The sequence below is a fragment of the Equus caballus genome, chromosome 1 (assembly GCF_041296265.1).
Source record: "Equus caballus isolate H_3958 breed thoroughbred chromosome 1, TB-T2T, whole genome shotgun sequence".
Classification (NCBI taxonomy): Eukaryota; Metazoa; Chordata; class Mammalia; order Perissodactyla; family Equidae; genus Equus; species Equus caballus.
Window position 1 is genome coordinate 31,565,166 of NC_091684.1, and position 27,874 is coordinate 31,593,039.

The window sequence follows — 27,874 nt, forward strand, 5'->3', positions numbered from 1 at the left end:
CTTCGTACATCCAAAAACTAATAGGACTCAAGAGACTAGAGGAAATCACTCATGGCAAGGAGAGGTACTGATGAGCTTTTTTATTTTTTATGTGCCGGAAGAAAAATGGAGATTTATCTTTCTTAATGTATATGTACTAAATATACAGTGAAACATAACGTGAAACATATAAGCATTCCCAGCAACGCAATCAACAATAACAAAAATGTCACCACTCTTAATTACCAGCTCTGTAATCTTTTCCAATCCTCCTGTATAACCAGATATAATTTTACATAGTTGTGATCATTGTATATGCATCATTTTGTGTTCTGCATTTTTTATTCATTGCTTTATATTGTCCTTTCCTTATTTCTACATAGTTCTCATGTTTGTCATTCTTAATAGCAATAAAACATTCTATTGCATTAATGTACCAAAGTCTGCCTAAGTGTTCCCTCGCTGTTGGGCATTTGGGCTGTTTCCAGTTTTTGTCTGTAATATATAGCATAGCTATAAACATCTTTATACAAATAGGGTTTTTATTTCTTTTGAATTACATCCTTGGGCTATATTCCAAAAAGTTGGGTTTCTGGGTCAAAGTATATGATAATTTTTATGGCTCTCATATTTGTTGCCAAATCTCTTTTCAGAGTAATTTCATCACGTTGCAAGGCAGCAATGTGTTAGTGTATCTTTTTCTGCAATACCTGACACCAATGACTGTTGTCATTTTTATTAATTTACTCTATTAATTAATGCAAGAGCATGCCTCATGTTGTTTAAATTTGAATTCTATTAACTATGAAAATAACTGAACATTTTCTAAATTCTTATGTTGTTTCTTTCCCCTCATCCCAAGTTTGGTTAATGACAAAATAACCATTTTGCCTGAGGTGCAGACCAGGAATCCATTTTAGATACATTCCTTTCTTTTGTTCACCTACTCCATCAGTTAGAAGTTCTGTTATTTCTGACTTCTTAGTATCACTTATATCCTATCTTCTTTTCATTTTTATTTTAAACCTTATCATTTTCATCCTAAATGATTTTTCCATCTCTAGTCTCAGGCTCTAATAATTTCTCCATATTGATTTCTGAGTAGTTTTTTAAAAATGCAACATGTGGTCCAGTTGCTCTTGCTTGAAATCCAAACCCCTGGCCTTCAGAGTCCAGGACCTGCCTCATTTTGCGGCTAGTAAATTCAGCTATACCCCCTTGCACAACCTGCCCTTAGCTACGTCAAAGGATGTGTACATTTTGGAAGATGCCAAACACTTTTTTACCTTTGTATCTTTTTATTTTGTGTCATTTTCTTTGGAATACCACCCTCTCCCCTTATTTTTCCTCTTTCCAATAGATCTTCTCTGACATCTTCAGACAGGATTTCTTATCACCTCCTCTGTCTTTGTGTGGCACTTTGTTCATTTTTCTGCTATAGCACTTATTAAATTGATGATAGCTTATTTATTTACCCATCTGCCTTCCATAATAGACTGTGGACTGGGATCAGGACCTGGTCTATGTTTTTTTCATTCTGTAGCCTCAGAACCTAGGAATACAGTGGGTGTCTTATAAATGCTTGTTGAATGAATATGTCTTACTCAATAACGGGCTCTAAATTCATCTGACCCAAAAACAGTATATATAAGTATGACTGTGAAGCACTGTATAAATAGTGATTTAAATAAATTATGATGATTTAAGTAAATCATCATAATTATCTGCAGTTTTAGTTTTTATAGAGCCAAACTAATTTTTAGGCTTTTTTTACTTAGTTTGTTACAGGACTAAACAGAACTATCTTCCCACTTAGGATATGAACTCCACCGGGACAGAGGTACAATCTTCATGGTCATATCTTCAGGGACTAGCATGTTGCTTGGAATATGGGAAGTATTTAATAAAATGCTAGTTTTATTATTTTCTTTCCCTCATTTGGGAACTGACTATTGCTAGTCATTGATTTTTATCTAAAGGCATGAACAATTGTTCTTTAGGGTTATATCAGTTTCCTCTGTTTTTCTTTTGTAAACTTTTATGCATCATCTATGTAGTGACAATTTTATCTTAATCTATTGTTTTTCTTATTACTTTGAAATGTTTTTATTGTTTCTGAAGTATATTTTTATTCTAATTGTTCTTTGCTGCTTGTTTGTTGATACTCTTTTCTGTTTCTTCCCTTACACGGTTAGGATAAAGTTACTATTTCATTTTCATCTAGCCTTTTTTCATCTTTTAATTTTCAATGTTAGGCTCTTTTAACTTATTTGGAGTTTATTGCTGTATCTGCTATAGAGTGAGGACCTAATCTGTTTTTTAGTGGTAAGGCAATGTCAGGAAAAGCAGGTATTCATTGAAACCATGTTTACTGAGGCTCCTTTTTGAGGACTTTAGATCATAGTGAGGCAAGTACTAAATTCCCTTTCAATAAATATTTTTTGAGCACCTACTTTGTGTTTGATCCTTTAAGTGCTGGGTATGTATTGATGAGTAAAGCCAAAGTGATTCTTAGCCTCTTGGAACTTAGGAAGAGAGAGCCGCAGTAAATAAGAAGACAAATTCTTACAAGTTGTGTGTAATTCTGTGAAGGAAATGATCAAGATGCCTGGGGTTTGGGGATCTATTTGGTCAAGGTGATCAGAGAAGACTTAGCTGAGGAACAATTTATTTAAGCCAAGAACAAAAGAATGAGAAGGAGCCCACCATTCAAAGAGTGGAGGGAAGAAAGTTCTAGGTAGAGGCACTAGGTCATGTTTTTCAATGTCTTGAATCAAAAACAAGGTTAAGGCATTTGAGGAATAGAAAGATGGGCAGTATAGTGAGCACAGGGAGAGTGGTGTAGGAGATGAGAATGCATGTACAGGCAAGGACAAGGTCATTACTGGACAATGTATTCCATGGTGAAGAGCTTGTGTATTTTATTCTATGAAGAATGGAAAGATAATACAGGGTTTTATGAGGGCAGCAACTTGTACTGGAGTCTACTCTATTCTATTCTGTGTGCCAAATGGATTTCAAGGTACAAAAGTAAAGGATCAAAAGAGCTCAGTAAGGAGGCTGTTTCACTACAAGATGATGGTGGATTGGGTTAAGGTAATGGCAGAGGAGAGAGAGAAGTTAGGGTAGATATGGCTTGTTGATGGATATCTCAGTGAGGTGGAGTGAGAGAATAGGAGAAATTAATTAAATAAAGTATGTCTTCCGCCTTTTGCGCAGTTAGTATCTCTCTTTCAAGTGCCATTCATGCAGAAAAGGGAGTTTCTCAAAAGGAAGTTGCATCCAAATGAACACACATTCATACTCAGGAAATATTATCTCTGGAGCAAAAAAAGATGGTTTTAAATATATTGGGTGTGCTTCAAGTTCAGGATAGTGATCTGAGCACAAGCTGCATTTCCTCCTGGAATCACATCCAAACTCCTACTAAAAATTGATATAGAAAAAAATCTGTAATAACACACAAAAGAAAGATCATCAGCAGATGAGAGATTTTCGACAGATTTCTTTAGGAGAGTAAACAGATGGAAGCCTGTTGACAGATTAAGCAGAGTAAGGCAGTGACAACCCAGAGAACATGGGCTCTGGGAAAAGATAGCCAATCTGTCTAAGCAAATAGGCTCAGAGTCAGGAGGGAGTGGACTGAGAAAGGAAAACCAAGCCAAGGGGTTTATATGAATGTCTGCAGAGGGACTACACCCACAGTACAACTCTTCCTTCGTCATTTTAAGTCCCCTACCCTGCCCATACAGAGGAAAGAGAGTTCAGGCTGTTATCTCCAAGCAAGTGCCAAACCAAAACTTAGGAGCCTTCACCAAAGAAACTGAAGGAATAGCCTGGGGATGAGCTAGTATTGCTAAGATGGAGTTGCTCCTGTATAGTAAAACACTGAGTGAACACAGTGGGATACCCAAAGACTGGGTCTGTGCCCTCCCCCTCCTCCCTCTCTAAAGTGAAGTGTCTTGGTCAACAAGCTCTGCCTAGAAAATAGAGATCCTAGTGAAATGAGAGATTTATCCAAAAGAAAATCTGCACCTGCGACCTAGAAGAATCTACTTAGTCCTTAATTTCTAAATGTGAATAGATAGCCAAAGATCACAAGACATAAGAAGGAAACCTGTAGCATGAAAGAGAAAAACTTATATAAATAAATTAAAAAACTGACCCAAGAAGAATTATAATTCAAGATCACAACTTTAAAAATAAAAACTGGTAGCTAGTATTCTTAGTAAGATATGGTAAGATATTCTACTTATAGAGTTAAAACACATTTCTATTAAAAAAAGGTAAAATCAGAACAAAAAGGTATTTTTTGAAACTAAATGTATAATTGCTGACATTAAGTCCAATAAACGTTAGGCAATGATTTCTTAGATACAACACTAAAAGCATAAGTGATGAAAGAAAATGTTGATTAATTGGACCTCATCAAAATTAAGAACTTCTGTGCATCAAAGGACACCAACAAGCATATGAACAGACACAGAATGGGAGAAAATATTTGCAAGTTGTATAACTCATAGGGAACTTGTATCCAGAATATATATAAAGAACTCTTACGACTCTACCATAACAATAGCCTATTTTAAAAATGAGCAAAAGATATTTGAATAGACATTTCTCCAAAGAAGAAATACAAATGGCCAATAAACACATGAATAGATGCTCAACATCATTAGTCATTAGGGAAATTCAAATCCAAATCACAATGAGATACCACTTCACATCTACTAGGACGGCTATAATCAAAAAGACATACAAGAGCAAATATTGGAAAGGATGTAGAGAAATTGGAGTCTCATACACTGCTAGGGGGAATGTAATATGGTGCAACTGCTTTGGAAAACAGTCTGGTAATTACTCAAAAGGTTAAACATAGAGTTACCATATGACTCAGCAATTCTGCTCCTAGGTATATACCCAAGAGAAATAAAAACACATGTCCACACAAAAACTTGTACACAAATATTCATAGTGGCATTATTTATAGTAGCCGAAAAGTAGAAACAATCCAAATGTCCATGAATGGATAAATAAAATGTGGTGTATCCATACAGTGGAATATGATTTGACAATAAAAAGGAATGAAGTACTGACGCATGTTACAAATGGACGAACCTTGAAAGCATTGTGCTAACTGAAAGAAACCAGTCACAAACAGCCACACATTGTATGATTTTCTTTATATGAAATGTCCAGAACAGGCAAATCTGTAGAGACAAAAAGTAGATTATTGGTTGCTTAGAGCTGATGGAGATTGTGGGAAATGGAGAGTGACTACTTGTGGGTATGGGATTTCTTTTTGAAATTAAATATTTTAGAATTAGATTGTATTGATAGTTGTACAACTCTATAAATATAATAAAAACTATTAAATTGTACACTTAAATGGGTAGTTAAGATGGTATTAAATTATATCTCCAAAAAGCTGTTAAAAGAAAGAATCCAATAAATGAATTGGAGGATAAAATCAAGGAAATTTCTCATGTATAGAGCTTTAGACAGAGACAGAAGATTTGAGATAAAATATTACTGATATAGAGGATCAAGTCGGGATACCCAACAGCCATCTCATAGGAGATCCAAATCCAGAAAAAAGGAAGAAAATTATGGTTACAGAAAAGAATGAAAACTTTATCAATCTGTATAATGTAAAAGTAAAGAGACAGTTGATAGAAAAATAGGTGGTAGAAATGGAAAGAAGAAATAAGACATATAAAAGCTGATGTCCTCATATAGTATATGTAGAGTCAGAAAATATTGTCTAAACCATTGAAAAAATTGAGAGTTGGCCAGGAGGAGGCCCAGTAAACCAAGCACATGGAGTTAACTCTTGGTTATAATGACTTATGGTAGCATTTCCTTAAATGTGCTCTGGAGAATGTCAGTTCTGCAGGATGTTAACAGTATGTGAAGGGGAAAAAAAAATAAAAGGTTCCATGGTCAAGTAAGTTTGAGAAATACTGGGACCCCTAAATTTACTGAAACACTTCCAAGCACCTTTAACACATTAGTTTACATTCTGAATCTCTAATAAGAGGATTTAGCATGCAGAATTTCTTAAATTTATTTGATCAGAGTCTTATCTTCAGACACCATCTTGAGGACCTTGTGTTCCACTAACATGTTCGCATCACAGTGACTTGGAATATGAATGTTGCTTTGGGTGAGGGGGTGGCAGTAGAGCAAATGATAACAAAAGAATTGCAATTTGGAGAACTCAGAACCTGGACCACTTTAAATGCCTGGTTACTGGTCTATTTGCTTCCACTCTTGTCGTCTCCAATCCATTTACCACTCAGTTGCCAGAAAATGTTTAACAAACACAATTCACATGATGTCAGTCACTTGCTAAAGACTCCTGATGACTTTTTATTGCTCTTAGAATAAAATTTAATCTCCTTGCTATATCATACAAGGCTCTACAGTGAATAATCTGGCTGCTGCCCAGCTCTTCATTCTTATCTTTTCCAGCTTTCCCTTTTTCTTACTTCACTGAGGCTTCACTGGCCTGGCACGTGCTAAACTTCCGTTTAATTAGGGTCTTCACATATGCTCTTCTTTCTACCTAGTGTTCTTCTCTCTGCTTGCCACTTGACTGGTTTCTCCTCATCCATCAGAGACCTTCCTTGAGTAAACTAGCTAAGTAATTCTCTATCAACAAACTCTGTTAGTTCTCTTTATGGCATTTATCACAATTTATAACTGCATATTTATTATTTGTTTATTTGTTGGTTATAGATTATAAATTCCATGAGGGTGGGAAGTATATCTACCAATGTATATGCAGTGCTGGCAAAAAGCCTAGTACATAGTAGGCACTCAAATTTGTTGAATGAATGAACGAAGAATGGAAGTTATCCTAACGTTCTACAGAGTTGCTAGTGGAATAGTCTAACCTGAACCTGTGTTAGAACGGAAAGCTAGACAGGGCCTTTAGCTCCCATGATGGCCCAGAGAGCTATGGAAAGCATTCTAATTTTGGCAAAGAGGATAAAAGCAGAAGAGGATTAGGAAGCAAATAATGGTCTTTTCCACCACAGCAGACCACATGATGTATGCTATATGCTCATACATCATGCTCATATATGGTCTACTAAACAGAAACAGAAAAATTGCCTTTTTATATCCAGAATTTCTATCTTTAGTTGTGCTTAATTACCAATACTTCTACTAAGTGCCTAATGCTGGTTTATAGATTACACTTATACTCAAAGCATAGACAGCAATGAAGGCTGTGTGGACTCACAAGGATGAAAACTTCACTGTGTTCCTATACACAGGCCCTCATTATGACTTTTGTGGGCCCTAGGCATTTTTGAGTTCATGGGTTCCTTCCTCCATAAAGACATATTAAAACAACAGCCTTCTCTTTTCTGCTGTAGTGAGCCAATATAGCAGGATCAGGGAAAAAATAGCGGGATGGTGAAGAGCATGCACTTGGGAACTAGATGAGATCCATGTTAGCTCTAGCTAGGTCCTCTTGAGGAATTATTTAATCTCTCTAAAACCTGAGTTTCCTCATCTGTAAAATAGGGCTAATGAAATTACCTATTTCTTAGACTTGTGGTGAAGTCAAATCAGAAACTGAATTTAAAGTGCTTACCACAGTTCCTGGCACAGATGACACAGATGACATAAAGAAATGTCAGCTACAATTTTTAAGAGAAGAAGTGTATTTAAAAGATGAAAAAGCAGGTTTTTTCTCACTGCTTTTTTGCATGTGACTCGATGTAGAATTGTGTGAGGACAGGAACTAGAAAGATTAGCTGCCATAATATGTCAGCGTAATAAGGGTGATCACAGCTCTACCCCCTGCCTGGAAACCGGCTTACATTCTCATTTGGAGTGGGAAGATGCACAGCTGGGGACAATTTGGTGCACTGAGTAATTATTACAATGTTGTTCCTAATAATTGTTCTGTTTTATTTCAACTGTGAAAGAGTTATATGACTTGACCAAACAGCAGGAGGAGAGAACAATTTATTCCTCTTTCGTAAGAAGAGAGTTTCCATCTCTGCCTCTAGAGGAAGGAAAGGCCTCCCAGCAGCTTTTCAGTGCTCATTAGCAAAGAAGCACTGGCTACTGCAATGGTCTGCTCCCTAGCTGAGAATTGTGTTAATGACTACTTACTTACAGACTTGCTTTCTTTTCTTTTATTTTTTTCCTTATTAGAGAAACAGCCTAATTCTTTACCCAACCCCAAGGTTATCACTTATTGCCGTTACAATGAAGGATGTTTCTCTCTTCTTTTAATGTTATAGAAGTCAGATGGGGGTTAGAAAGAACACTGGAGAAGGAGGCTGGAGCGACATAGACTTAGATTTGACACAGATGGTCTTGGGAAATATTCGTCCTCACTTTCTTTTTTCCATTTCTTTCCTCCCTTCCTTAGTCTACTTTCCCTTAGAACTCTACTTTCTCCTTCAAGAATGGCCCATCCTAACAGGTGCTGCTCAGATCAGAATCTGTCAAAAGTGTAGCCCATGGTCCTCCTGCGTAAAAGCACCTGGAGAGCTTCTTAAAAATGCTGCATGATTCTTAGGCTCCAGCCCAGACCTACCAAATGAGATGTGTGGGAATGGGACCTAGATATTGGCATTTTGAATGTGGACCCCAAGGGATTCTTTGCACACCAAAGTATGAGAACCATCTCCTTGTAATATAGGCAGTGCAGGCTTTATTGTCTTTATTTTACAGATCAAGGAATGGAGGTGCACAGATGTTAAATTATTTACCAAGCTCACATTTATTGAGCTGTATGCTGGGCAGTACCATTGTTCCTTCATAAATGTTAACCTGCTAATCTTCACAAGCCCTTTGGGAAGTAGATGCTGTTCTCCCCATTTGTAATGGTTCAGGGAGGTTAAACAACTTAGCCAAGGTCACATGGCTGATAAGCTGTGGAGCCAGGTCTTAAATCAGCTATCTGTCTGACTTTTGGGCCCTTGCTATTTCTATTCTGTGGTGCTGTTTCCCTGAATCTTCATCTTTGAAGAAGTCACGGGAGCTAGCATACTAGAAAAAATATAATCCTTATCCACCTTAGTTCCACAGTGTTTGCTCGCATAAAGTCAGCTTCATACCAGGACTTGAGCTTTTGAAAAGTTTGTTTTTCCCTGTGAAATTCATCATGACATCTTGATGCATCTTTTCTCCTTCCCACCAGGCTCCACAGCCAGGGCAAATCATATCACGTCAGTTATAGCCTTCTTTGCTTGAATCCAAGACTTTATGACTTCCTCAGCAGCATTTTAGACTGTCATAATGTGTCTCTCTTAATATTCCTCTAACCAGCACCTTCCAGGTCCAGCCATAGCCTTCCAGATCTATTTTAGCATCTTCTCTCATCATCCCTCATCCCCCTGCCATTTCTCTTCATTCTAATCAAACCAACCTATTTTGTCCTTTATGTAGTATTGTCTCACATCTGCCTCTATTTTGTTCCAGGCATTGTCCTATAGACTCCCTCCTCCCAACCACATTAGCAGAAAAATAGGCTTGATCTTGGGGGCCAGGTCCAGGTAATAGTGCCTGGCACCCTGTCTTGAGAAGGGTTCTTAGGCTAATTCTGAGAGTAGTGAGGCAGTATTGAGATCTATTACCAATATCTACCATGGGCTCAGAAAAAAGGAGCAGCACCACTGATAGCACAAATTTGCCATCTCTGCATGGTCGAAACAAGGGCTTTAGAGTCAGCACTGGGTTTGAATCTCAGCTCTGTAACTTATTACCTGGGTGATCTTGAGCACAGTTTATTCATCCATAAAATGAAAGTGATATTATCAACCTTATACATTATGTAAACTGCTTACCAAGTGCCTGTCAATCAGTAAATGGTAGCTAACTCAGTTTTTCCTTTCTTCATTCAAAATCTCCCTTAAATTAAACTTCATGGGTGTGACTTGTATGGGCAAGGGAGATTGGTTGAAGAGTCTCACCCATCTCAAGTCCCTGTATATGAAAAGTTCTATAGGGCCAGCCCCAGTGGTCTAGCGGTTAAGTTCAGCGTGTTCTGCTTTGGTGGTCTGAGTTTGGTTCCTGGGCACAGACCTACACAAGTTGTCTGGCATTGGCTGTGCTGTGGCAGCTGCTTACATACAAAAAGAGGAAGATTGGCAACAGATGTTAGCTCAGGGCAAATCTTCCTCAGGAAAGGAGCAAAAAATTTTTTTAAAAAGTTCTACAAATCTATCAAATTAAGGGAATTGTAAGCTGGAAGGGAAATCTAAATAGAGAACTGTACTAATCATTAAAGTTAATGTTCATATAGCCGTGCTATTTATCAGCCTACTGTGAACATAATATTATGTGTAAATAGAGGTAGGAAGAGAAAAGGAAGAGAGGGAGAAAGGAAGGGAAGATTCAAGGGAGAAAGAGAGAGAGATGCCAATATTTTATTTGTTCTATACAGCACCTAGTATAGCTCAATATATAAATTAGCCATAGAAAAGTGGGTGGCTTTAGACCAAATAGAAGATGCCTGGTTTGCTGTAACCTAAGATGAATAATTTCCTCACAGATTTTTCCTAGGCCTTTCTGTAGAATGGCTGTCACATCTTATTCATGTTAGTTATGCAACCAAAGATTCTCTTTGAGGATAAGGAAAGAAAGATCAGGCTGTTGCACTCTTACTGAAGTTTGTACTCATTTGGACATTCAGTTCCTTGTGAAGGATTTATCCTTTTTCCTGGGAGCAAAATTCAGAATCTCATTTTTAGGGTTGTACTCTGTGGTTCAGAAGTAGAAATCAAACCCCAAAGACCATGAATAAAGATGTGCCTTATAAGAGAGAGCTGTGATATGCCCTGGGAGAGAAGGCTCAACAATATTTCAGATACGTCATCTGTGCAGGTGGATAACAAAGGAAAGAAATTCTCCCAGATTTGGGGTCCCTTGGGGGAGGAAAGGAACTCTCACAATGAAAGGGGATATTTTGTTCTTTTCCATAGCAGCAGATTGTCTCCAATGGGAAAGATCCCCCAATACTGAAAGGTCTGCCTGGCACTGGCCATTTTCCTCTGATACAGGTCCCTGCCCCTTCCCTCTCTTATCCTTCTTGCATGACTGGATGTCAGCATGAAGGCAGACACCTCTTGTTCTCTGAGATAGTCATCCAGGATTTCTGTCTTCATAATTCATGTATGGAGACATCCAACCCTGGAAAACCAAGGTCTTCCCCTCTTGTCGTTATTTACATGCTGGGTTATCTTTACTTGTACATTCATAGACCTAAATCTAGGGATTAGAATAGAAGTAGATGGTTGAAAATCCTTGGATAATACTAGACTCTAAACAGAATTTCACTTTCCCAGTGGTATTTCACTCCTGACAGCACTAGTCTGTGTGCATGTTATTCCACCTCTAATATTACTGTTGCTGAGCACTCTGCAGCTGTGTTGAAGTTATTCATTTATGTGGTTTGGGCCAGTTTCTGAGAAACAGGCAGAACTAGAGAGCAGAAGAATCCATCAATGTTAGATCTGAACAAAGAAAATTATGATCATTTTGGACTTGTCCTCGACAGTGCCAATATGGATATAAAAACAGAGTATAGCAATGAGATGCAAAGTAGAGATAGAGAGCCCAAATTTTCAGAGAAGGAACATGGGGGTAGGGAGAATACCCCCAAACTCACTGACTGTAATATCTATTTCTTGGAGTTTTGTCTAATCAGTTTCTTTTATGTGTGATTTCTGTGGTTGGTTTTTCTTTTTCTGGTTATTATTTTTTTTTCAATATTCTTCAAAGACTTCTGAAGACAGAATATTTGCCCCATTTTGGATGAGATTTTTTACACTTCTCAAAATACAAGGGTGTGTTGGTCATCTTGGTAGTGTTTGGAAATGCATATTTTGTTTGACATTATTTGAAAATTAGATTTTTCCTCTTCAGAATAAGTGTAGAAATGCTTCCATATGTTTGAGGTTAGTCTCATCATGTAGTTTGTAGCAATTTTCGTGTGAACTCATATCATCTGATGGTGTTTTCTCGAAGTTGGCTAAAATAACTTTTCTGCTGCTTCATTTTACCACAAAAGTTAAGAAGATAATATCATTTGTTTAAAAATATTAAATTGTGATTAAAATATTTTAAAAAATATAATGAAACTAAACTATATTTTACTCTTTTGATTTCTTATGCAAAATTAGATAGTAGGTGAGGATCTGACTTGAAGCTTTTTTTCCAAATAGCCACAAATCATATATTAAAAAATACTTCAGTTTTTTCATATACTAAATTCTTTTTCATGTAATACATTCTTATGTATGAATTTTAAAAAAAATCTTTTCTGTTTAATAGATCTCCTTACTAATTCCTGAGCTGGGAAATTTTAATCATTATAAATTTTATGATATATTTTCATGAGTGGTAGAGCAAATAAATGTCTTTAATTATTCCAACTTTTCAGAATTTTCCTGGCTTCTTCAGATGAATATTAGAATGATTTTGCAAAGTTTTAAAAATATCTGCTGGGTTCTTTTTTTAACCAGAATTTCATTATGCCCATAAATTTGTTTAGGAAGAATAATTGATTTTCCTATCTAGGATCATGGTAGATCTTTTCCTATACTCAATTTTCAAATATTTGTAAACTATATAATATTCTACATATGGGTCTAGTATATTTCATATTTAATTATTGATATTATAGATTTTCTTTGAGGAATATGGGTTAGGGGTATGAGGAGAAAACATTAGCATTACTTTAAATATTCCTAACTCTAGTTTTCTGATTCTTTTTATAATGCTGCTTTTGATAATGGGTGGTTATTTAAGGACTTAATTATCAACCTATAGCAGAACAAACTGTCTCATGCATGTGAGGGTTTCCAGGTAGTAGTATCATAAAGAACCAGTCTCCAACTTCTAAGACACCATATTAGATGAGCTCTTAATTGCCTGTTTAGAGCCTTGTGGCCAGGCAGGGCACTGATGATGCTTCTTTTTCCTCCTGATTTTCTTGTGAATGCATAGCTGTTCATCAATGATGACTTATCTCAAGTTCTTCAAGGCATGTTCAGGAGGATTGGAATACATTCACCAACATCAGCATCAAAAGTCTGTTCCTGGGTTGCCCATCTTGGGCAATAGCATTACTGCAATTCAAACTTCAAGGTCCTTGTTTACACCCTCTCCTCCATTTAAACACCCCACCAAGCCCTCCTGAGAGCTCCAATAGTGTTTCTCAATTGTGTATTATTTTCTTTCTCACATTTCAAAGCCTCCCACCTCTCTGCAGTCACCTCCTGCCAGTTTGTCCTCACCAGTACCTTTCACCTTCACCATAGCCAGAATAAGCCTCCTAAAGCTCACATCTGATCCTGACATGCCCTCGCTTGTTTAAACACAGGATAAAATCCAACAAATATACATGAAGGAGGAGGTAGCTATGTTTTACAATATTATGCTGGGTGCTAGTCATACAAAGATAAATAGGACCTGGACTTGTATCTAGCTTTTAAGGGATAAAGCCCAGACATGTTAGCATCACAGACTGTCAACTAGTGATCTGACCAGTCTGACCTCCTGCTACTCCCTTACCTGTCCCCTGACATCCACCCATGCTGGATTTCTGAGGACACACTCACCTTGACTCTTCCTTGCTTTGCTCAAGCTGTTCCTATGCCTGGCCTGCTCTTCATAGCAAAATCCTACCCTTCTGTCAATGCTAGATTCAAAGTCATGTACGATGTGAAGCTTTTCTCAATGCTTATCCCTCTTCTAACACCATAGAAGGTGAAGCTAACTGCACCCTTGTCTGCTATCCCACAGCAGTTAGTCTGTACCAGTAATGCAGCACATGAGACTCTGAGAGCTAACTGTCTCAACATCTATCTTCTTGGCTTTGCTGTAGTTGTCTTGCAGCAGAGGCCCTGAGTCGGTCACCTTTTGTATCTGCTCCAGCACATTGTCTTCCAAATAGACACTGAAATGCTCAAGTCTGTGAGAGGAAGCCAACAAGCAAAGAAGGTGCTTAGGACTGTTTTCTTTTTCTGATAAATATGGTAGTATTTTCTCAAGGCAAAAATTCAACTTACTTTTTGCATCTTAGAATTGTATTGTGCTTCTTGGCCTCAGTGAAAACAGCTTGGAGTCAGCATAGGATCCTGGAAAGGGGGTAGGATTTGGAATCAGAGAACTCAGTTTAGTCCACATTAGCTCTATGAATTTGAGCAGTTCACATAACCTCTACGAGACTCAGCCTCCTCCACTATAAATTAGAAATATCTACCTACTGGGGTTGTTTGGAGGGTTATGTGAAATTGTACATATAAGAAGCTGTAAAACATTATATTATGAGAAAGCACTATAAATGTCAGTGTTATTTTCATTATGGTTATTTTTATATGTAAATAGAGACAGTTTCACATAAAATATTTCTATTTCAGAGATTTTGGAAGTTACTTTGGAGGAGTAAAGCCCATGTAAATAAATTTTTCAAGTATTTTATTTCTTTTTTAAGATGACACTTGTATCTAAATTTGTCTAGTTTTTCTAATTTCTAAAATATCCTGGGGAAGGGGTGCAAAATTTTATCTTCCTCTCTTTGTTTTTGGGTCACTCTACTTCTAAGATTAGCATCAGGTCTCCACTGCTCAGAGCACATACATGGCAGGGATAGTATTTTGGAGACCAATCTGTTTTCTTTCTCACTGTATTTTTCCATCTTCTTCCTCTGCATTCAAGCAGGGAGCTGGTTGTGTGCTTATGGACTCAGGGCTAGCACATGGCAGGATGGAAAAGACAATGGACAAGCCTTTCTGGCTTTTGAATTCCAAAGGGGGAATCCGTGGCATAGTGCCAGAAATAGTGAGAAGAGTGAAGCTACCCTTGCAGACTGAAGAGATTTTCCTGGACTAGGGAAAGGAGATGAGGAGAAGAGAGAAATCCATGGACTCCAAAAGTAGAGGGTACCTTTGTCTTACTTCCCAAGAAGTGCTGCTAGGAGGGGCAGAATGACCCTATAAAAATGGGCTCTTTGGGTGTCTGGAGATACAACTTCTCTAGCCAGTAGGGAAGTTAGTAATCTGTCTAATAGAAGCAATAACATCCACCTCACCAAGCAAAGCAATTTTGAGAATTATAAGAAATAATACATGTGAATGGCTGGTACTAAGTAGGTACTCAGTAAATGTTATATTCCCTCCAATTCCCACTGACATTTTGTCCTGCCCATCAAACCAATTCCATTCCTTGATCACGCTCATGCTCCATTTCCCATCTTCTTGCTCCTGGACTGCTGAATGATACTGGAGAAAAAAGCAAAACCATATAGACAAGGGCCAAGCTGCCTCCTCCTCCTCATGTGCTCCTTCTGCTATCTTCTACCTCCTCCTCCTCCTCTCCTTTTCCTTTTCCTCCTCATCTTCTCCTGACCTCCTCCTTCTCTCCCCGCTTCCCCTGTCTTCTTCCTCCTTCTCCTCCTTCTTCTCCTTCTCCCCCTTTTCTCTTCCCCTCTCTTCCTCCCTGTCTCCCTACTCTCCTTCCTTTTCATCTGCTTTTATAAACTTCACGCTGATGCTAAGCAACAGTCCTGGTATTCTCTATCTCTCGCCCAGTCCTGCAGAGACTCATCTGCTTTCACCATTGTGGTAGAGCAGAGCCTCTGTTTGGGCAGTGCACAGCAACCCCTTTGCCCATGTGTCTGCCTGGGAAGATTATGCTGGGGTAGGGCAGGGATAGGCCTTCCTGACAAAACACCGAAGAGTGGAAGAGTCCTTTGTTATGAAGTACTGATTGAAGATTGTTTCTGTCTGAAGAAAAAATCCCCTCCAGAGTCTCAGGGTTGGAAGGACTATCTTAAAGACTGAGGAAGTTCCATTTGATTTCCTTGTCTGGGTGGTAACTCTCTCAAATAGTAACATTAACCATGACAGCACTGAGTACATGGCCTCAGAACATGTGGAGGGGAAGGAGGAGGCAAGTAGGTAAATTGAGTTGTTCACAGACTTGCAATTTATGCTACTCTGTGGCATTGTGAGGCCTTGGACGCTTCCTCCTGGCCCTTTGGTTCTCCTGTAATCTCCAGGAGCACAGGAAGATGGGGAATTGCTAGTAAGACTTTGCTATGTGCTTTTCGGTCTGGTTTCCCTCTTGGGCTGAGCATGCTTGTCAGATGACACTTCTCTACTTAGCTGCTGCAGAAATGGTTAGCTTTCTCTATATGGTGCTTGGGTTTCTACACTCAGATAAGTGTGGCAGCCCATCATTCGGGAATATTTGATAGTGCTTTATATTTGTACCAATAAATCGTTTTTTCTTTTCCCATGGTCTCTTCAGAAGGAGAGGCCTGAGGTTTTTCAAAGGCATTTATTGTGTTGTCATCCTTGGGAAATATTATTGTTTATTTGTTTCCTAGTGGATCTCAGAGTCCTTAGAGAATAGAAAATGGAACAGATATGTTTTGATCATAGGGAAAGCAATGTGAAGACAGATATAGGTAGAATGTCATATTGTGGTCTTGATTTCCAGATGGTGAAGGATGTGTGGAGAGCTGAAAATACGATAACCTTCACCTTCTGAACAGTTTAACTTCCAATAGCTATGGATAGGCCATGAATACGGCTGTGGACCCTCTCAGAAAGCATAGCTGCCCAGGGATTGGGCTGATCTATGACTCAGCTTATTTTATTTTAACCCTGAGGAGATGGTTTACTCTAAGTTACAATATCTGTGCTCTTTCTGTTCTTTACAGATTCATGAAGGTGGCAGGAAGCACAGTGGATGCAGTTACCTGGCAACAGTAGGTATCCACCCTTTTTGCTTTTACTTATTATCAGCTGGTATGAAATGAAAGATAATTAGTTGTCATGAAGTTTTTGGCTGACATTTAATAAGCTATTCTTCATCCTCCAAGAAAAAAAGTTAAAACTAACTCCAAAGCTGTTTTTATGACATATGATGCATACAGTCTCATAGTAATATAATTTTGTTTTGTTGTTTCAAAACAACAACAACAGTGACACATTTTGGAAATTTCAGCTATTATGTACACTTTTAAATTAATCTGTCATCAGTGAACAGGTAATGGGAAGTCTGAACACACTATCATTTCCCTATAAGCTTTTCCTTGGGAATAAATTTTCTTAAGAGAACAAATAGTTTTAATTGCTCAATGTATCATGTGAAAATAGAAACACTTCATTAAATTAATGGCAGTGGTCTGAATTAATGCCAAGAGAGTCACTAATGTGAAGCAAGTAAAAAAAACCCAAAGGGAATGAAGCAGTTTCAAGAGAGCATAAACTCCATCATTCCAGGAAGAAGCTTACAATGGCAGAGACCTGTTACCCTAAGGGTAGCTTGACTTATAAAGATAATTATCTGACATATAAATTTAAATTTTGTCTGTCTCCTTATGGCATTTGTACTGGAATGTCCGGTATCTCACAATGTCTCACCAGTTTTATATTGGAATCCTGTCCTTTCTTTTTGTAAGAAATCTATCCCACAGCATCTTCCAAATCATCTCTCATCTAATGTGGTCATTACAGCTCAGACATGTACCCCCTTTCTCGTAGCTGTCAACTCTGGCCATCTTTCTCAGCTACTCTAACCCTGCCTGCCAAGTGTATTTACTCCTCTTGTCTATCCTCCATTTTAAGTGGATCACAGTATCTCTTGGGATTCATGACAGTTGTTCAAGAAAGAGAAGTGGATGAAATCTTTATTAAACATCCCGAAAGAGATTTGTTGGTCGTTGGCAATCAATAATTTCAATCATAATGGAAAATAGTTTATTCTATGTTTATACTCTTAGTTTCTCTGAACAGCAAGTTCCAAATGTTTCCAAAGAAATTCCTTATCCACCTTCAATTTGTTTTTGTGAATGACGGATTGAGGAGGTCTGAAGATCTTGTCCTCTCTTACTTAAAACCCCTCAGTGCCTTCCCTTTGTACTTAGACAAAAGCCAAACTGTCTCCTCAGGCCTATAAGGCCCTTTGTACTTGGTCTCTGCTAACTTCTTTTTTTTTTTTTTAAAGATTTTTATTTTTCCTTTTTCTCCCCAAAGCCCCCTCGTACATAGTTGTATATTTTTAGCTGTGGGTCCTTCTAGTTGTGGCATGTGGAATGCCGCTTCAGCATGGCCTAAGGAGTGGTGCCATGTCCGCGCCCAGGATCTGAACCAGCGAAACCCTGGGCCGCCGAAGCGGAGCGCACGAACTTAACCACTTGGCCACGGGGCCAGCACCTCTGCTAACTTCTGACTGCATCTGGTGCCACTCTGGTGTCATTCTCTCCCAACACACTGGTGAACTTTTGGTTCTTAGAAGGGCCATGTGCATGTCTGCCTCAGGATCTTTGTACGTGTTATTCCCGCTGCCTGGAATGCCGTTCTCCCCAATTTTTGTGTGGCTGGCTCCTTCTCATCTTTTAAGACTCAGCTTACATGTCACCTCCCTCAAGAGGCCTTCCCTGATGATCCTATCTAAAACAGGTCCTCCATTTAATTCTCTTTCTTAGCTCTTTTTTTATAGTACTTATCATAGCTACAATTATTTTTTCCTCATAACTTGTTTCTGTAATTCATGTGTTTTTCTCTCTCACAAGAATAGCACTTATTCAATTCAACACGTATCTATTTAGGCAGCTGTTTATTGGGCATTTACTATGGGGGGAAATAACAACAGCAACAATAATAATATCACTGTGGCAGAAACTGTTGCAAACCTTTGTATACCTTACCATGTCTGATCCTCACAACAACCAAATGAGGTCAGGAGTATTTTTTCGGGGGGGGAAGATTAGTCTTGAGCTAACTACTGCCAATCCTCCTCTTTTTGCTGAGGAAGGCTGGCCCTGAGCTAACATCCGTGCCCATCTTCCTCTGCTTTATACGTGGGATGCCTACCACAGCATGGCTTTTGCCAAGTGGTGCCATGTCTGCACCTGGGATCCAAACCAGTGAACCCCAGGCCGCTGAGAGGCCAAACGTGCAAACTTAACCGCTGTGCCACCAGGCCAGCCCCGGGTCAGGAGTATTTCTATCTCTGGTTTTCTACAACTTAAAGGAAGTTGTAGAAAATCCAAAGATTACATAGGAAGTGGCAGATTTTGGACTTGAAGTTGGGTCTGTGTCCCTCCAAGGGCTATTCTCTTAACAATTACTGCTTTGATGACAAGACAATGGTCCTTTACTGAAAATATTACTTTCTAGTGGGGGAATTCAAATCCTTTTCAATGTCCTTACCAAAGGCTATCTGGATAATGTAGCATAAAGGCTGAAGCTTGAAGAATTTATAATGTTTGTAGGGAGAAATAATGAGCTCAGTGTGCAAAACTTATTGGTAAGAATGTAAGGCTTGCTCAATTGTCATGGCTGACAGGGAGGAATCAGAGAAAGTTTTTCTTCCCTATCAAGCACTCTCCATAGCACAAATGGAATGAAGTAAGCACAGTATTTTTTTTTTTATAATGGAGAAATACATTTTTTATAACTACATTTTCTTTATTAGCTATTTTTAAAATATTGGCCATCTCTCAAGATAAATACCATGTGTTTGCAACTACTCTAAAAATAACCCCCAAAGCAGGCAAGGGGTTGTGTTTCTTTTGGCTCCAGGATCAGCACTCATTTGGGGACAACAAGTAGCACCTAGAATTTACCATTTATCCCTTCCAGCCATAGTTTTCAGTCAAGAATTGAAATAATCATGGAACAATTCCAGGAAATCCTGGCCAGGAGGACTCAGTGAAAATTAAAGCCAAATACCATGTTTCTCTAACCCTAGGAAATGCTGAGGTGAAAATTTCTTAAAAAATAAAAGAAATTAAGTCATTCTCAGAAAAAAAAAGAGCTAACATAAAATTTGTCAATATTTACCTATCAATTCAATACTGAGATGTTTAGCATGGAGCTTGAACAACCAGAACTCTGAATCTTAGGTGATAAATAAACAGATCTGTATAGTTAGACTATTTTGATTTGGAAGTTCATGCTTTTGGGTTTTGAGGACCAAGATACATGACTTAATGATTGATGCTGCCCACCAACCTATGCAGAAAATCCAGCAAGAGTTAGTGAGGTGAAGTTCCAATTACAGGAATGGTGGAATAGCTTATATCAGATATCAATGCTAAATCTGGACCAAAAAAAATACACATACACACACACACACACTGGAGAGTGACCAAAAGGCAGCAAAAACCAGAGGAAGTTATTTAATACTTGAAAAAAGTGAATGGTACTGGTGAGATCTGTGGTTACTTAAGAATCCATGCAGTATGGGGTAGCTAGAACTCAAACAAAATATGTGGTCATATTGGTTCGAAGTGTCAGAAGGAGTGAGAAGTTAGAAATCTTGGAAAAAAGAAGCTGTGGGGAAAAACATAAAATATACATATAAACTTTCCTGAAATCTTTGCCTGAGCCCTGAAATGTGCATATTCAAGGGAGACTCCAAGGAGCCTGGTAGAAAACAACAGCTGGAAGCCTGAAAAAGTTGAACAGAGATTTCAGCTGCTGTCTATCACATGAAAGACAGAGATTAGAATTTGAATCCCGCAAATTTAGGGGAACTTGATAAACACCTTATGCTTTCTGGTGAAAACTAAAAGGGTTATACCTCAGGGATAGAATCTATGTTCCAAGACTAAGGATCTGCCCTAAGTCTAATGTATAACCAAAACAGACTCACCCTAATAAAGTGTCAACTGCAGCTGCCACAAGGGCAAGATGGTCAGCTGTTTATCCAAATGATGACTAATTTGTCTGCAGAAGCAATGGAGAACAGAAGATAATAGAACAACATCTATAAAGAACTAAAGAGAAAAAAGTCAAGCCAGAATTCTATATCTAGCAAAAATATCCTTTAAAAATGAAAGTAAAATAAAGATGTTTTTGATAAATGAAAGCCAATAGACCTGTGCTATAAGAAATACTAAAGGAAGTTCTTCTGACAGAAAGGCAGTAACATCAGAAGGAAACTTGGATCTCAAAAAATAATAAAACACATTGGGAATGGTAAAATTGTAGATAAATATAAAAGACGATTTTTTCTTTTAATTTATTTAAAAAAACAACTGACTCTGGGCCAGCCCCGGTGGCCTAGTGCTTAAGTTCAGCACACTCCGCTTCAACAGACCAAGTTTGGTTTCCAGGCATGGGCCTACACTGTTAGCAGCCATGCTGTGCTCGTGGTGACCCACATACTAAAAAACAGAAGAAGATTGGCACAGGTATTAGCTCATGGCAAATCTTCCTGGGCAAAAAAAAAAAATATATATATATAAGTAAATAAAATAAAAAACAACTGACTCTATTGCAAAAATATAACATTATATCATGGGATTTTAAATGTATAGAGATGTAAAAATATATGTAATAATACCACAAAGGATGATGAAGGTAGGAGGCAGTAGATGGAATAATACTGTTGCAAGGTTCTTTTGTGTGAAGTAATATAATATTTACTCTAAAAAAGACTGTGATAAGTAAGGGTACAAATTGTATTCCTAGAATTAAGGTTGAAAATGGAACTAGGGTTGCTGATCTAGAGAAGAGAAGTTATCTTGGATTATCCAGTTAGACCCAATGTAATCATGAGAGTGGAAGAGGGAGGCAGAAAAAGGAGTCAGGAAAATTTAACTACAGAAGAGGAGGTCAGAGTGATGTGAAGATTTATAGAAGAGTTGAATAACACTATCAATTAGCTTTACCTAATTGAACATTTGTACACTACAATTGAACACACATTCTCTTCAAGTGAAAAGAGGAGTTAAAGGAAGGAAGATGTAACTATAGAAGAGGAAGTCAGAGTGATGTGATGTGAGAAGGGCTTGAAGTGTACCAAAGACTGCCACTTACTTTGAAATGCCTCAAAACATAAAATGGATCAATGGATGGATAGAGGGATAGATAGATCATAAACGTGTCATAGAGCAAGTATAGTATAATGTTAATTGTAGAACCTAAGTGGTGGATATATCGTTTTTACTATACAATTCTTTACTTTTATCAGTAAAAGCAGAAGCATTTGTCACAATTTTAGCCACTTCTTCTAATATTTGTTTCCATATTTCTCTACAAGATTCTGATGCTGCTATTTCTTGATTTTTTCCCAATTCAAATATTATCTATTAATTTCCTACTATGGAAGATGTGAATCTAGCTTTCAGAGCTCCCTAACTCTTCCCACACTGAAACGTACTTACCTTTCCCCATCCTCTAGTATTTTATGTCTTAAATATTCATTAGATCAGAATTCAGTGCTCACATTTTTATTATTATGTAAATATGATTCATGGCAGAGAATGTGGTGTGCTATGATTACATTTTCTTTCTTTCACTACTTTTTGTTTTCCCTGGAGTTAATAACTGTCTCTTTTTCATTGCCTAGTTTCCTATTAATCTATTTCTAATTCATCCCTAAACACTGTACCTGAGGGGTAAATCTCCTCTCTGTGCAAACACCCCAGGTAGCCATCAGTTTCATCTTGTCCTGGAGATACTCTCTTGGAGCAGGGTCTCCTCTGGTCCCATCTGGACTAGTTGATCTCCATGCTTCCTGCACAGCTGTTGTCCTGGGAGCTCCCTTTACCATCATCCTGGGGATTCCTTCTGACTCTCTAATTTGTTGGATACATGCCTTTTTTTGAGGTTTCCTCTTTCATTTTGGTGGAACATTTTTTTGCAGGAACTTCCTGAGAAAAGATAAATGAGAGGTAAGCACGTTGAGAACTGTATTAGAGTTTGATTTATATTTTGGATGCATATAGATTTCCCTCAGATTTTGATGCTTTGGCTCCATTTGGTTCTAGTTTCCCTTGTAACTATTGAGAAATCCAATGCCTTTTCAATTTCCAATCCTTTTATTTGCCCTGTCTTTTCTCTCCGTACTTTTAAGATCTTCTCCTTGTCTCCAGTGATCCTTTATGTGGCTCTCATTTTATTCTGTTCACTAGGTGTGTGGTGGACCCTCTTAGTCTGAAATTCATGTCCTTCAGTTTAAGGAAATTTTCCTGAATTTCTTTTCTTTGATAATTTCTTTCTTTTTATTTTTTGTGCTTTCTTTTTCCAGAACTTCTACTAGTCAGATATCAGAACTCCTCAAATAGTATTCTAATTTTTATATATTTTTCTCTTCCTTGTTTTTTTCTTGTTTTCTGATAAATCTACTTAATCATCTAAATTTTCTGTTGAAATTTTCATTTCTGTTATCACATTTCTAATATCCAAAAGCTCTTTTTATTCCTCAAAACTTCCTTTTTTATGGCTTCTTATAGCTTCTTTCCTTGTTTCTGGATGCAATATTTTCTATTTCTCTCTGAAGATATCAATTTTAGTTATGTTTCTTTATTTTGTTTCTTTTCTCTTCCCTGTCTCCTTTCTTCCTTCCTTTAGTCCTTCTTTCCTTCCTTCCTTTCTCCAATAGTTTTCTTATAATTTCTGCATTAAACTTTTTTCCTCTGTGTCCTTCCCTTTTCAAACTCCCATTTTTTAATTTTGGCTTCTGTCTCTCACATTATTTTCCTCAAATCTCCAATGATCCTTGGATCCCTTCTCCTATTTAAGAGAGAGGCATGGCAAGCTGATTGGATGGTTTTCATTCATGGACATTTCTTCTCAACTAGTGCGGGTCTACGTAGGGTGATCTGACTAGGTTATTACATTAGGGGACTCCTGTCTTTATCTGTTGGTCTTTTCTCTTGGACAATTTAGTTTTTCCAGAGAAGAATCTTTCTTCTTCCAATTTGGAAGTATAAATCTGCGAGCATCCTCACCTCTGAGGAAAGGGGCTGGATAGCTCACTGTTTAGTATGTAGCCTTTTACATAGTCCTCTTGTTTTCAGTATGGTCACCTCCACCTCAACTATGCTTGGTGGCCCTGACTCTAGCCCAACCTCTAGTGTTTGGCTTTCTTGGAAATGGGGCAGTTTCTCAACTATATAGGGCAGTGGTTCTCCAACTTTTTTTGTCCCAGGACCCTTCCACTCTTGAAAAATATTGAGTGTCCTACAAACTTTTGTTTATGTGGATCTATTTATAGATATTTACTGTATTAGAATTAAAACAGAAATTTTTAAAACATTTATTTATTTTTAAATAATAACCCCATTAAATTTTACCATAAATAATGTATTTTTATAAAAAGTGACTATATTTTCCAAAAAAACAAACACATTAGGAAGAAGAGTGGCATTTTATATTCTTGAAAATCTCTTTAACACCTAGCTTAATTGAAGATATGTGGATTCTCCTATCTTCTTCTATGTTTCTATGGCAATATGTTGTTTCAGTTTAACAATACAAGGAAAGTTTGCCCTCACAGAGATATGTAGCTGGAGAAGGGAGGAGGAGTGTTTTAATAGCCTTTTTTCAGATCATTGTGGCTAATCTCGTATACTATACAAAAATTCACCAAGTGATCATTTCTTAAAGATTAGTTGCAATGTCGAATATGAAGCTGTATCAGTGAACTTTTATACTCTGATACCTTAAAATCTGTTGTCTTGTGTTTTGAACGTATCTTTTACCCACACATGATTTTATATCATGCATTAACCATTTGCAAAATATTGTTCTGTTGAGTTGTGGGTTATGCAAATCTTCCAAGTGTTGACACATTTTGTTACAAAACATCAAAAAAAGCACATTTATTATTATCACCACAGACCTAATCAGTAAAGTCTTTAAGTTTGGGAAGCCGACAAGCTCGTGGTGGCAGATACAGATAGTCTAAAATTCTAATTTTCACTGAACAGTTCAAAATGTGTAATCAGCAACAAGTTATATCAATTGTTTTCCTTGAAGTGACAGGCTTACTTTGTTCATTTTTGAGAAAAATGTTTTCCAAATACCCTAGTCTGAATAACCATAATTTGTCTGTCAGTCATTCTTTCTTTCAAGTAAAAATGTTGCTCCACGAAAAAAACAACCAATTCAGTTTGCAACTCAAACAATCATACAAGTGTTTGTCCTCAAGACAACCATCATACTTTGCTGTGGAGGTGAAGTCTTTTGCGTGTATTTCTCGTTTAGTCATACAGAATATTTTTACACATGCATACTGGGGAGTTAAAATTTAGTAAAATTAATCATTTTTATTACCTTATCAAGGGAATTCTTAAGTTAAACTGGCATTTTTGCCTTATTGCAAATATGTGACAATGACCACCAGTACAGTTTGATGCTCCTGACTTGACTTATGCTAAGCTGCCAGTAGTTTTACCCACTGTTGCTTTATACCATCAGTCCAGATGTCAACATAGTTTTTCCAGTACCAACCATGACAGTCAAGTGAATTATTCAACACTTTATGTATTTCATCACCATTTGTACTTAGTACCAATACACCAAGTGTATTTTAGTGCCATTTGCATAAAAGAAGATCTTTATCAATGATTAGTTGATGTTGGTATTGGATGAATACAAGAAAAAAAGCTACATCTGTAGACTTATCCAGATATTAATATCCTGAGATTTATTAATACAGCTTTGTTTTCATGTTTGCAGCTAGATCTTTAATTTAAAAAGTCACTCTATTGTTCAGAAGGGGTGCTGGGGTGATTTCTTTTACTGACTTGTTATGCAGCAGGCATTCAGTAGTGTCAACTGTACGAGGTTCTATCATTCTCTCAGCTGCCTTGTACACCTTTCTAGCCAATGCAGTATGACAACCTACTCTGTAAGATGCTTTTCTAAATTTAAAATTTATAAAACTCTTCAAAGTAATTTTAAAATGTTATCATAAAACAAGATAACAAAGTGTTCTTATTTCCATATAGGCGTAAGAAAAACGTTGGAATTTCAAAAGAACTTATTGGACAGTTATGGGGTTACACAAATTATAGCTGTATATGTATAATAGAAAATAGTGTGTAAGAACACAGTAGAAGTATTAAGAATAAACTGAGTTAACCTTTGAAAAGATACACATTTATACCCCAAAACCATACCTTAGAAAAGTCTAGGAAACAAATATATTCAAATATACATTCCATTAATTGTCAGAGCAATAACATTGTCACATGTCATATAGACTATGGAAAACCTCTACTGTACACTTGTGAGATAGTGACAGTGAAAATGGCAAATAACTGTCTTAGTTTAGTGTTATTATGAAAATAGTTTTGATCTCATGGAGGCCTGAAAGGGCCTTGGGGGACCCTCAGGAGTCCCTGGACCACAGTCTAATAATCACTGATGCAGAGTGAGGGTAGTGATCTGAGGTCTAGCTGCTTCCCAATTCTCCTGTTTCAGCCCACCTATCCCCCCTTTCTCAAAGCCGCCTGATGCTTCCAGCTCCTGAGACTTTCTGGGTTCCACAGCAAAAAGCTTTTAGGCTTCACTAAAAGAATGCACAGGTGGAGAATTCAGCCTCCCCTGGTCAGCTAAGTCAGTTACCACCCTTCCTTCTGTTCTCTAATATCAACATTTTACTGTGGTGTTTTCCTGTCCTATTCTCTTAGATCTTGTAGGTTAATGCCTTTTTTTTTTGGTCCTATTACTGTTGTTTTAGTGGGGCTTGGGGAGGGAGCTTAGTAAATGCCTATTTTTAAACCACCATATTTAACCTGAAATCCTGCTGTCTGCTTTTTTGTTCCTCTAGGACTATTTTTAATAAGACAAAGTTTAAAAATTAATTTCTAAAAAAGTATGAAAGCCATTTTTAATGTTTATCAAGTTAGGCAAACCCAGGTGTTCCCAATGCCTGGCCCCATCAGAGACCAACAGAATAAAAATCATCTATGGCTATGTGGTCCAGATATGAGGTTTTTTTTTCTTTTGGAGGTTATGATAGATTACAACATTGTGAAATTTCAGTTATACATTACTATTTGTCAGTCACCTTATAGGTGCTCATCCTTTGTGCCCACCCTCCACCCCTCTACCCCCTGGTAACCACCAAATCATTTTCTTTGTTAATGTGTTTGTTTGTCTTCCACATATGAGTGAAATCATACAGTGTTTGTCTTTCTCTATCTGGCTTATTTTGCTTAATACCTTCAAGGTCCATCCATGTTGTTGGGAGTGGGGCAATTTTGTCTTTTTATGGCTGAGTAGTATTCCATTGTATATATATATACACCATTTCCAATCATCCAATCATCAGTCAATGGGCACTTAGGTTGCTTCCGTGTCCTGGCTATTGTGAATAATGCTGCAATGAACATAGCAGTGCATAAGTCTCTTTAAATTGCTGATTTCAAGTTCTTTGGATAGATACCCAGTCGTGGGATAGCTGGGTAGTATGGTATTTCTATTTTTAGCTTTTTGAGAAATCGTCATACTGTTTTCCATAGAGGCTGCACCAGTTTGCATTCCCACCAGCAGTGTATGAGGGCTCCATTTTCTCCACAACTTCTCCGACATTTGTTATTTTTCAGACATGAGTATTTTTAAGTAATTCCTTAGGTGATTCTGACGTTTAGTGAGGGTGGAGAACTACTACCCTGGAGACTTCTGACTGAGCATCAGTAGCCCCTGGGCACTTACGCCCCAGAGAGCACACTTAACTTGTATGGCTTCTAGACCAGCCCAGCAGCATCACCTGGGAACTTGTTAGAAATGCAAATTCTCCAGTCTTGCCCCAGACTCACTGAATCACCACCCAACAATCCGTGTTCTGACACACCCTGCAGGTGATTCTGATGCAGTCTAAAGCTGGAGAACCACTGCCACAGAAGATGACTGCCTGGATCTGATTTCAAAGAATACATTTGTCACCAGACTTTTTGGCATAAAACTTTCTTCAGTAGCTTCTTTTCTGACATGGATGGGGGAAAATATATAAGAAAAATTGTCCCAGGAATTGGCCTTTAGTAAATTCCTGCCCCTTGTAGTCAGAGTCATAGCTTCAAGTCATCTCATTTTCAGTAAGTCTTTCTCTTATATAGAAGTCAGCACTTTTCTTTCTTTGGTCTTAGTCCACACTTAGGTACATCATT

At 37.6% G+C, this 27,874-nt stretch overlaps 1 protein-coding gene across 3 annotated transcripts in view; it reads left to right on the forward strand.

Moving 5' to 3' along the window:
* HPSE2 (heparanase 2 (inactive)) overlaps positions 1–27,874 on the forward strand; it is a 607,109-nt gene that overhangs the window by 378,415 nt on the left and 200,820 nt on the right. For all 3 annotated transcript variants that reach the window (XR_011421956.1, XM_023641185.2, XM_023641195.2), the window contains exon 6: positions 16,679–16,726. Coding sequence is in view for 2 of the 3 variants with exons in the window: in XM_023641185.2 (XP_023496953.1) it covers positions 16,679–16,726 (48 nt within the window). In the remaining variant the exon portion in view is untranslated. The remainder of the gene's footprint in view (positions 1–16,678; positions 16,727–27,874) is intronic.